This window comes from Penaeus vannamei, chromosome 17 (assembly GCF_042767895.1).
Source record: "Penaeus vannamei isolate JL-2024 chromosome 17, ASM4276789v1, whole genome shotgun sequence".
NCBI classification, from domain to species: domain Eukaryota; kingdom Metazoa; phylum Arthropoda; class Malacostraca; order Decapoda; family Penaeidae; genus Penaeus; species Penaeus vannamei.
The window spans coordinates 41,514,348-41,526,847 of NC_091565.1; the positions used below are offsets into that span (position 1 = coordinate 41,514,348).

Consider the following 12,500-nt stretch of genomic DNA (forward strand, 5'->3'; position numbering starts at 1 on the left):
ATAATCATAAAAATAATGATAATGATAATAATAATAATAACGATGATAATAATAATGATAATAACAATAATAATGATAATAATAATAATGATAGTCGTAATAATATTCATAACCATGATAACGATGATAATAAATGAATAAATGATAACAATAAAAATATCACCACTTCGAATTGCCAATAATATTCATAATAAGAGTATTCAGTATAATAACAGTAATGTAAATTCTAATGATAATAACAGTAATAATGATAACAATAATAATGATAATGACAACAATGATGGTAATAATAATCATCATCATCATCAAGATCTATATCCACACTTTGCTTGTTGCATTGGTGTTGCATCCTCCTCTACTCTCGGACTGCAAGGATCCGTCGATGTAGCATTCCGTATACATTGAGCAGAGTCTCAAAATGCTCACGTGTAATTACTAGTGGGTATTAAGTACAGCGAGGAGTGGGGGGGCAGTTTTTTTGAAGGGGGGGCACTGTTTTTATTTAGAGAGTGGGGGGGGGGGGGTTCGTATAAAATACACTTAGGTCCGACATTTTCCACGGTGGGAAAGAACATCAGTGTTCACATTTTATCTTATATCCATGCCTTTTAGTACTAGTCGATGCTGTCATTCAAAGATGGCTCCACTATAATTTTAGTTGTCTTTAGAACTCAGTACAGGCGTTCTCTAACTGAATTGACACTAAATGTAGCACTTATGTATGATATTCTTTCGTAAACAGAAGGTAAATTGCGCTCTATTCTCGTTTTCACAATCCGCTTAAGATATTGAAATCACCGTTGATCATCCGTAGATTTTCGACGACAAAATCACCGTAATTGACCATTTCCATTCACTTGACGCTGTACTACGTTAATCACAAGTTCTATGAGACCTCGATAGACTTCCCATTGCAGTGGGTTATTGGGAGAGAGAGACAGAGCGTGTGTGTGATATATGTATATATATATATATATATATATATATATATATATATATATGTGTGTGTGTGTGTGTGTGTGTGTGTGTGTGTGTGTGTGTGTGTGTGTGTGTGTGTGTGTGTGTGTGTGTGTTTTATTTATATATGCATATATATACATATATATATATATATATATATATATATATATATATATATATACATACATACATATTCACACACACACACACACACACACACACACACACACACACACACACATATATATATATATATGTGTGTGTGTGTGTGTGTGTGTGTGTGTGTGTGTGTGTGTGTGTGTGTGTGTGTGTGTGTGTGTGTGTGTGTGCATATATAGACATACATACATACATACATAAGTATATATATATATATATATATATATATATATATATATATATATATATATAATTTGTTCTGAAACTCTGGTTTCAGACATGAGGCACACGTCAGAGTTGCTTTTACCTAATTTTAATAAACCCTAGTTGCCATGTAGGAATTCCATGCCTCGAACCCAATGCTTGCGTTTATATGAATGTGGTTGTCATAAATACATGGTTGTGAGAGTGTGTAGTCGTTTTAATAATTTCTACATTTTCAGTTTTTATAGAAGCCCCAACTCCGATGACAGTATTTATGATTGTTTGTTGACTTCGTATATTTCTATTCAAGAGAATTATATTAAATCCTGTGTTATATTTATAGGTGATTTTAGTGCTCACCACCGAGACTGGCTGAATTCTGTGTCCCCAACTGACCTATATGGCATTTCTGCCTGAGATTTCGCAGATGTAGTTGGGTGTGAGCAGTAAGTCCGTGGTGCAACTCACAGGAGTGAGAGTGATGTGTAACTGATGTAGACTCCATTGCGCCAATAGCTTCTTCCGACCACTGTAGTCTAGCGTGTAAGATCCAGCTGGACTTCCATAAACCAGATTTTACGCTAACTAGACAAGTCATCTGAAAGTCTAGAATTAACTGGAACATTGTCTACCATGCTTTTGATAACATTGTTTGGCGAAATGTTTATAATGCTCCTTGTCCTGTTAAAGCTTTGAATTTGTTATTGTTGGACATCATAACGAGGTTTGTACCCAGCAAAACTCTGAAATCTCGTTCACGTGATAAAGCATGGTTTAATGAGCGGTGTCACCAGGCTTATAGGGAAAAACATGCTGCCTACAATCTCTGGTCTGCTAACCGTACTCGTCTTTGTTGGGAGAATTCTGTTTCCATGCGAATGGAACTAATGTTTATAAGGAGGATAAATCGGAATATAATGCACATTTGAAAAAAAATTCTCTCAGATGCCTCACAGCCGCATAAATAGTGGTCAACACTTAAACCATCTCTGTTTGGTCTTGAGTCCTCCATTCCTCCTTTAATGAAACCTGGTGGTAGTCTTGCATAAAGTCCGTTTGAGAAAGCTACCTTGTTGGCCGTTTGTTTTATTTTAAAACAAAGTTTAAAAGATATTGAACTTCCTCTTTGACGTCACCCCTTGCCATGCTTTAATTCATTTCCTTTCAGGTCCTCTGAAATCAAGTATCTGTTATCAGAACTAGATGAATATGGTGGAGTAGACCCTAATGGTTTGTTCCCTTTGATTTTAAAAAGACTAAATGGCCAATTAGCTCCTAAATTAGCCGTAATCTTTCGCCTTTTAGTTCGTAAAGGTAAGTTTTCTAGATGCTTTTTACTGCAATTTGTAGACTTTGGAATAGATTGTCTTCAGAGATTGTAACTTCTCCGACTCTTCATAAGTTTAAAAGATCAGCTAACATGTTTTTCTTACGTAAATAGCTGACTTTCTATTCTTTCATTCTTTCTTAGAATAGCGAAAGGCCTTCTTCGGCATATTCGTATGTTTTCTTGCCCTTCCCTTCGTTGTTCATGTTGCATATATATATATATATATATATATATATATATATATATATATATATATATATATATATTTGTATGTATATGTAGAGAGAGAGAGAGAGAGAGAGAGAGAGAGAGAGAGGGAGAGACATATATATAGAATAATAATAACAATAATAATAATTGCATATGTATACATATATGTGTGTGTGTGTGTGTGTGTGTGTGTGTGTGTGTGTGTATACACACACATATATACATATATTTACTCACAATATATATATATATGTATATATATTGTATGTACATACATGTATATATATCTATACAACATATATGCAGATATATATATATATATATATATATATATATATATATATATATATATATATATATATATATATATGTGTGTGTGTGTGTGTATGTGTGTGTGTGTGTGTGTGTGTGTGTGTGTGTGTGTGTGTGTGTGTGTGTGTGTGTGTGTATGTATATATATGTATACATATAGATATAGATATAGATATATAGATATATATGTATGTATATATATGTATATATATTTATATAAATATAAGTATATATATGCATGCGTATATACATATATACGTATATATTTGTATATATATGCACATATAGATAGAAAGATAGATAGATAGATATACAAACACACACACGGCGCGCGAGTGTATACTCATAAAGATTAAACCGTTTCTTTGTGTATATCTACAGAAGACACTCAGATTATTCTGAAGTATTCTAAAAATATTCTTCAGACACATGATTTATGTAATTCTCTGACTAGGATGAATTTACACGTTGGACATATAAATATCGGTTTCAGCTTATCTTAAAATGAAAGCGGTGGAAAATCGGCTCAGATCGTGTGCTTCATGTAAACAAATATCCTTCGCGATTTAGAATCTTGAAACCGAACTTCTCGCGTAGCAAGATATTATTTTACTCTTCCATTACATGAGATTTCGACAGTTTTTGGAGTTATGGATAAAGTGATAGAAGCAGCAAGCCACGAGTGTTTGGTGTTATGAACATTTGGGTTGTAAGGTACGAGTTATGTTAATTGCCAGGCTCTCAAAATAATTGTACAAAATAGAGTGAATTTAGACTGGTTTTGGGAATTGTGTTTGAGTAATTTTCAGGGTTTAATGTCTAATAAGTTGAAGGTGCGTAATTGTTCAGTTTTTTTTGTAGTAATGGGGATATATTTTGTACCTCTGTAGAAGAACATATTTTGAAAATATTGAAGCATACAAAAAGTTCACTATTACTTTTTGCAGTAATTCTTTACCTTGAAATTTAATGACAATGGTGATTTCTTTGGCAAAGGTTTAGTTACTGATTTCTTTCCTAATGCGAATATTAGAATGTTACTTGGCATTCCACACATTGTACCACCTAGTTTAAGCATACATTACTTGAGCATATATTCATTCTGATCCCCTTAACATCCAACCTCCATATTAAGCTTTTAGTAGTATGCATGTTCAGTTCATAGCTGCCTCCATTGCATAAACCCTAAATGTTGTAATAACAGCAGAGTATAGCAACAGATCTTTTTCCAAGAAATATTTCTGAATCCTTCAAAACAGTGCTACAAGAACTTTTTTTTTTTTTTTTTTTAGAAGAACTCTTGTAAGTTTCTTTTAAGGCAGTGAATATAGTACCGTGAACTGGCAATGTTTGGGAAACACATATTTTGCCATGAAACACTCTGATGTACCAATGGCCTTGACATCATATATCGGGGGCACCATATGCAGTTACAGTGCACGGCACTGCAGTTAGACTGACTATTTTGTCATTTTTTAACTTCAAACACTAGACACTTATTACAAACCAAACCAAAGCAAATCAAAGCAAAACCTAAACAAAAATTGATATTGCGCTCCAACTCCAAAAGCTTTATGGCTGGTTCAAGCTCAAGAAAGTTTATAGATTCATTGCCTATTTTCAATAACTGTTGTCTTCATGATTCCGGGATTCAAATTGATCCAGATACTCCTTCTTCCTTATCATAACCAATCATAGTGAGCCCGATACTGCACATGCTAAGACTTAACAGCCAATCAGAGTGCACTATGGCAAAATAAGTGTTTCTTGAACATAGCTGGTTCATGGCTATATATACACTTCATTCTTGTAATTTCTTTGTTGGCTGATATCATTGTAAGAACAACCAATGTGTGACAGATTTATGGACTTAATAGTTTAGTCAAAGCCATGAATGGGACACTGAATGTATTCTTTGGTTCTTTAGTGTGTATTTATGTGAATCTGCTCCAATTTAGCTCATCAAAGCTTTTTAGTTTTGTGCCATCATATGGGGTGTAGTATTGTAAATAATTCTGGAAAAAGGAAAGTAGTGGTAATTATCCTAAATAGGACTACATAAAAGTAGAGTTGAGTTAACAATAGGGGCTGTCTAAGAAATTAAATGAACTCACTGCTACCTAAATTGATAGTGGGAAATAAAGGAATAATAAAACACTGTTTCCTCTTTGCTCAGTTACTGACTACCCAAAGTTTATTTACAGTTCTTTCAATTGATTTTTAATAAGAATAAATTGATATTAATTTATTAGCAGTGAGTAATGTCCTATCATGTCTTGGCAAATATTACCAGATGCCAGGTGATGCCACGTCATGCTAAGAGTCCATATTTCTGGGATGAGGTAATACATGCCTGAATGTGGGCTGGACTGTCACCCAGCATAGAACACTGCTCATAATTGTACACTCACCCTCACTAGAATTTATCAAAATTTTATCCCTTTGTATTGGGTTAAAAATTGTACTTTTCACTTGTTTTTATTGTGTAAAAGAATGTACTAGACTTTTAAATGATCTTTCAAATCTTAGGTGATTATATTTCATTTTAGACCTTTTTTTTCCAGATCCTGTGCAAGATGAACTTAAACATGAGTGCTCACTGATATGATAAAGGCATTTGAATGAATACAGTGCTTTAAAATGGAAGAAAGTAATACTGTAAGAGACTTCAACGACCAACCGGAAGTCAGCATCACCATAGAGAATGGAGACTTCGAAGCGAGTGAAGAGGAAAGGTGGGGCTGTGAGGGCAGAGCTTGTATTGTCATCGATCATAGAGAAGGAACTGAGCACCACCAAGACCCTCCTCCTCAAAGTGCAAGATTAACACTTACAAAAACACTTACAAAGCCTTCAAAGCATCAAGTTAGGGTTATTCCAGTGCGGTTAAAACAGGAGAGAATAGAAGTTCCTGAGATGAAAGATATACCTGAGCAGCATACTCAGAGAGACAGGGAGATGATAATGGTGGAATCTGAAAAATATCCCAGAGTGGTGGAAGCATATCCAAATAACCAAGTCAATTTTACTACCAGACAGCCAAATGTTTTGAAAGTGTGGGTCAAGCAAGAGGTTGAAGATGTGCAGGCATTTCATGAGGTACGGGATGTTAAACCAGATATTCGAAAACTTAATATGTCACTGCAGAGTAGAAGGGAGGATGCTGACTCCACTATTGATTCAGAGAGCTATGTTATTGAAGAAGATATGAATAGTGTGAAGAAGGAAGGTACTTTCCAGTGTGAAGTGTGTGACCGAACTTACTTCCACTTGCGGACCTTGGAATCCCACAAGAAAATTTGTGGAAAGGAGAGTAAACTCCGGAAAACCAAATGCATAGATCCGTTGTGTGAAAAAGAGTTCTTTCATAAATTTCGCATGATTGAACACTTTGAAAGGAACCACATATCAAAAAAGGAGCCCGAACAAGCCCTTGAATTTGACAGGAGAGACAGTGAATTTGCTTGTCCAAGGTGTCATGAATTGTTTTCTCAGGTGTCAGCCTTACGTATCCACCAGAGGACCTGTGGAAAATTAGCAGACTCACAAAAAATTGGGAGGCAAGATGGAAAAAAGAAAATAAGGTGCATATACCCAGACTGTAAAAAGGAATTCTTCAGTAGGGCTTTATTAAATCAACATGTTGAACAATGTCACCCCGATATTAAAGTTGTTTTGAAGCCTGCGTCTCATTATGAGTGTGATAATTGTCATAGAGGATTTACATATTTTTCAAGCTTTCAAACCCATAGGAAGTCATGTGGTGAACATAGTAAACTCTCCAAGACACGCTGTGTACACCCTTCTTGTAAAAAAGAATTCTTTCACAAGTGCAGGTTGATTCAGCATTTAGCTGAAGACCATCCTGAGATGGATTACAAGGAGCCAAAACTAAGTTTTAAGTGTCCTAGATGTGATAGAGAATACCTTTACTTGAGAAGTATGAGGACACATGCCAAAGTATGTGGTAAAAAAGGAAAGCTAAAAAAATCACAATGCATATCGCCATCGTGTACAAGAGAATACTTCCATAAGTCGAGACTCGCAGAGCATATCAAGAAGGACCATCCAGAAATGGTGTGTGAGAGTAGTATGGAGAATGAGCTGAGATGTCAAAATTGTAATACAGTATATAGAAATATACAGAGCTTACAAAGACATAAAGAGATGTGTGGGAAAGATGAAAAACTCAAGAAAACGCAATGTATTCATCCTGCGTGTGAGAAGAAATTCTTTCATATTTCTTCTATGATGAAGCATGTTGAAAATGACCATACAGATTTAGAAATATCAGTTGTAGAGAAACATTTTCAGTCAATAGCAGATTTCAAGCTGTGGAAGGAAGATGAAGAACTAAGGAGTTTTTCATACTTTAGTACAAGACATAGTGTAACATCTTCTGAGGGTAAGGTCTATCTTTCATATGTCTGTCAGTACAATGGGCCGGACAGATACCCTAGTACTCCAGGAGAGCTTGGGAGAACCGCATCCAGGAAATGGAAGAAGGGGAGAGTTAAAACAGGACTTGTGTGTCCAGCTAGAATGCTAGTCAAGGAGCTGAGCGATGGGACGGTGAATGTGAAGTATGTCCAGACTCATAATCATGACATTGATAAAGATAACTTCTCATACCCTCCCTTTGCACATAGAAGTTATAATAGGTATTTACCCCAAGAAGAAAGCTGTGAGAAAAATGAAGTAGGGTATCTGGAAAGTCAAGTTGATGTAAATATGGATGTTACAGAAGCAGTTGAAACACCTGAAGCTGCAGCTGAAGAAAATATTGTGAGTGGAGAAATTATAGCTAAAACAGAGATGGATGCAGACTACTTTGATTACATGCTGAAACCAAACTGTGGGTATGTTCTTTCAGTAGACAGAGCCAATGAGGTAGTAAATCTCTTCCAGCAACGGACTTCTTCGCGTTTCACATGCTACAAGGTTCAGAGGAGTTTTGGTAGAGATGGTAAGTTGTTTTTAAAGATGATTTGATTTTTAAGAAGACAGTAATGGGCATTGTGTACATATATTTTTTTTTTTCTGATGAATATAAAATTCTCTCTTATATGTTATGCAACTTTTCCAATTTCCAGAATGGAGTGTTGACAATCGCAAGATTCTCTGGCAACAAGAAGAGACAAGGGAGAACACTCTGCCAGAGTTTGATGGGGTGCCGTATATACTGAATGGAACCAAAGTATTGGAATGTCAGTATGGAGTAAACAGAAGTGCCTATCAAAAGAAAAATCATTTAGAAAGAAAAAAGGTAAGGAACTATGCTGTTTCGTAACTTAAACAACTTTTGTCTTTTTACTTTCATTTTAATAAAAGCAGTGATGACTTTGATGGATGCTATTCACAGAAAGTATATTTGAAATTATATAATTTCTTGATTGCCTGTCTTTTTGATATTACAGAATGATCTATGGAAGGAGGATGAAGTACCAAAACATATTTCAAAAAAAGTGGATTGCCCAGCCAAAATATTCCTCAAAGATGTGATTAAATTTCCAGATTTTAAGGTAAGCATGTCTGGTTTTAAGTACTTTTAAGATATAATATATTTCCCTTAGCAGTTGGACTATATCATAAATATCTCCAGATATCTCTCATTAAAATGAAGTATTGGTTGCAGGATCTTTCGTATCCATGTGTGAAATAGATTAACTGTCAGTACAATGCATGCTTTTGATGCCATGTGGTATTAAATTTATTTTATACAGGTGGACATCAATTCCCGTGAGGCAAAGAAGTTGAAATCAAATAATTTGAGAACTGCTCTGAAAGAGGAGCAAGTGTTTGGAGAGAGGAGAATCTACATACAATTGCCAAAAGAATCTGATCATTGCAATCATAGGAAAGGTCCAGTAAGTAATTAATGGGATAAGCCTGGTTTGTGTGTGATAGTAAAATCTAGATTTGAGATTCTTAAAAATACTTGGTTTACATTATTGGGTTATTATTATTATTAGTAGTAGTAGTAGTATTAACTTTTAATGATTATGTATGTATTTATTTTTTTTTTTTCATTTCTCGTAATGATTTACCTGTATTTTCATGTCCCCCATATTTTATGTATTTGCAGACCAGCAGACCTCGGAAACAAAGAAGCAGCCGTTTGTCATTACTACCTACCTGGGACACAGAGCTGAATGATGGGGACTTCTTGCAGACATTCAGAGTCACAAAGCCTGTATATCAAGTATGTCATATGAAGAATGATGAATTTTAAATGCTTGGTTAGCTCTAATGTCACATGACTCAGTAAGTGGAAGTAAAAAGAGAGAAATATATATGCACTTGCAGAACAGATATAAATGAAAAGGCATATCTTCACAGTACAAGAAATGTATTTGACTGGTTATGAATATATCTTAGTCATGTATTTCTGATGAAGATATTCGAAACTGGTCAAACACAGCTCTTGTCAACATGAATACAGTTCATATATGCACATCATCAGGATTTATACCCAAGGAAGAACCTAGTGTTTGGCACAAAATTTAGCTTTTCTTCCGTGAATATATATATGTATATATATTAATTATTTCTTCTTTTTCTCAATGCTTTATGTCCAAAATTCTGCTGTCTTTATGATAATGCCTAATATATTCATTCAAACTTAATGTATGAAGAAAATCCCAAGTATTATATGGTTGTCACGATATACATATGTATATTTCGCTGTCTCATTTATGTTATTGCTAAAAGTCGAGGTATAGTTTACTATCTTGACACCATATATTTGCGGATATTTCCTTTCCTCAAATATATTTCTTTTATATCTTTGAGTTTAGTTTCGTGAGAGGAAAAGAAAAACATCCATCTCTTGTTTGCAGATACTAGTTGATGAGTGGCACAGAGTGGAGGCATTCCGATTAGAAGCTGCAGGTCTTCCAGCGGATAAGGTCCAGCCCCTAGACCAACTTGTTCTGGCAGGGCTCTATTACCTCGGGTCGACTGACAACCTATCTATGGCCAGTGCGAAGTATGATAACCACATATGTTTTTTGTAGTAGTAGTAGTAGTAGTAGTAATAGATTCATTACAGGTTACTTATGGTGTAGTTTTCCTTAACAAGTGTTTATGCTTTTCACAAAAGGTGTTGTTTTTTATGTTTATAGATTTTTGTATAGTAGTTTATAAATATGGAACTGCTGATTGCAAAATGCATCAAAATAGCCTCAGATCCAGAAGTGTAAAGAATGTGTGATAATAATATTGATCATTTGTTTTAATGTAAGATTTTAAATATAGTTCTCCAGTGATGAACTAAAGAGAATAATTATAACATTTGTTTGAACGTATCTGATAATTAATTTTCCTATCTAGGTTTAAAGTGAAGGCAGGAAAACTCTTTGAGACTGTGGTGATGTTTGCAGACTTCTTGCTCGGGCAGCAGGAAAAGTATTTAAAATGGCCACCAGTTGAAGAAAGGTAATTGGGGTCTTTCTTCTCTTTGAAATTCTTGTATTTGTGTATCTGTATGTACTTTTAATGATTACAAAGGTATGGTTAAGCATATGTGTGGGTATATGCAAAGGCACATGTACACAAACATAAACACACTTGTATACACACAGGCACACACACACACACACACGCACGCACGCACGCACGCACGCACGCACGCACGCACAAACACACACACACACACACACACACACACACACACACACACACACACACACACACACACACACACACACACACACACACACACACACACACACACACACACAGAGAAATAATGAACTTGATGTTTGTATGCACCTTAAATAGCTTCCTGGATGGATGTTCTCCAAATACTTTCAGAGTGAAGGTCGCTGAAGTGATCAAGCATGACTGTGGATTCCCAGGCGTGTTTGGGGCCCTGGATGCCGCCCTCATTCACATGATGGCTCCTGCAGGTGACGACAGACTGAATTATGCTTACATTACTACTGAAGAGGAATCCAAGTATGGCTTTGTGTTGCAATTCATTGTTGACCATCGACTTGTGTTCCGGGACATCCATCTGGACGCTCCCAAGACAGGGACACGTTTTCAGGTTTTCCAGGTATGGGGAGATGTCTCTTCAGGAGAAACAGCCATAGGTTAATGATAAAGATTATTGGTAATGTGTTGGTAAAGTGTTTCCATAGCTTACAGAAGAATTTTTAAGGAAGTGCGGCTATTTGATTAAACAGTTCTAGGCCTGGCAAATTTTTTTTTAGTGCTTTTTATTTCCATTCCTTTCATTTCTTTACAGGAATCTGATGCTTGGATAACCATACAAAATCTAACCAGTGCAGAGACTCATCTTGTGGCACCAGCTGTGTATCCATTGGCTCCAGCTGTGATGACGCCTCATATGACAGAAACATTAACATATCAGGTATGATTAAAATGTATTTTTTAAATGTAATATGTAACAGTATGGCTTCTTAAAGTCCCTTCATTGAATTTAGTTGAAGAACACTAACATTAAAGCATAGTACTCTCAAACAACAACAGCTGCATATAATCTTTGCTTTAAAGTGGCTTTGAATATTTAATGGAAACATATTTGAAAATTAAGTATTACTTTTGAAATCAATATCAGCTAATTTAGTTATAGTCCCACTTCATTGCTATTTCAAACACAAATCTGAAGGTTTTGTAAACTAACTGATTTTAGTAATTTAATTTTTTTTATTTCAACCAGTCAAATGAAAGTTTTCTCTTGGCCAGTTTTTTATGTACTGATGAATCTACCCAAGATATAATGTGTTAGTTTAGTATACTAGGTTGTTGAATCTTCAGCTTATCTTCTATTTCAAATTCTACTTTGTTCTTCTCATTTTCAAGTAATTTTCTTTGTGAAGGTTATCTAAATTTAACTTGTTCATATTTACATTGTCTTCCTACGCTGCAGGAGTCTATTGAGCCCCTAATAAAGTTTCAGATTTTTCAGTGATCCCCAACTATACAATTGTAAATGAAATTGCAAGGCATATCCTACCCATATACATTATATATTGAACAAAAAGTACATAACATTATTATAAAATCAAAAGAAGGAATTTTGACTTAAATGGTACTCTTACACACTATTACAGTGTGTGGGTGAGTAAAGAAGTGTGATATAGTTTGTGGTAATGTAGAAGTTTGTGACCATCCATTCACATGAAGGGTGGCTATGCAGGATCTCATCCCACATGTTAAATGAGCCTTCACAAAACACCAAGGACAGGTGTAAACATCTACAATTCTACAGGGGCATGAAAGACTTGAATGAATGTCTGATAGTCTTCTCATAGTTTACTTACCTCCAGTCATTTGTTGAAACCCTTGTAAAACTCCA

At 35.1% G+C, this 12,500-nt stretch overlaps 1 protein-coding gene across 1 annotated transcript in view; it reads left to right on the plus strand.

Annotated features, from left to right (window-relative positions):
• The first annotated feature begins 3,732 nt into the window (after window positions 1-3,732).
• The window catches only part of LOC113829396 (uncharacterized), a 9,971-nt gene continuing 1,203 nt past the window's right edge, over window positions 3,733-12,500 (plus strand). The window contains exons 1-10 of the mRNA XM_027382568.2: window positions 3,733-3,889; window positions 5,740-8,141; window positions 8,269-8,441; window positions 8,593-8,697; window positions 8,899-9,042; window positions 9,261-9,377; window positions 10,015-10,163; window positions 10,508-10,612; window positions 10,991-11,234; window positions 11,427-11,552. Coding sequence (XP_027238369.2) covers window positions 5,816-8,141; window positions 8,269-8,441; window positions 8,593-8,697; window positions 8,899-9,042; window positions 9,261-9,377; window positions 10,015-10,163; window positions 10,508-10,612; window positions 10,991-11,234; window positions 11,427-11,552 — 3,489 coding nt within the window. The 5' untranslated portion in view covers window positions 3,733-3,889; window positions 5,740-5,815. The remainder of the gene's footprint in view (window positions 3,890-5,739; window positions 8,142-8,268; window positions 8,442-8,592; window positions 8,698-8,898; window positions 9,043-9,260; window positions 9,378-10,014; window positions 10,164-10,507; window positions 10,613-10,990; window positions 11,235-11,426; window positions 11,553-12,500) is intronic.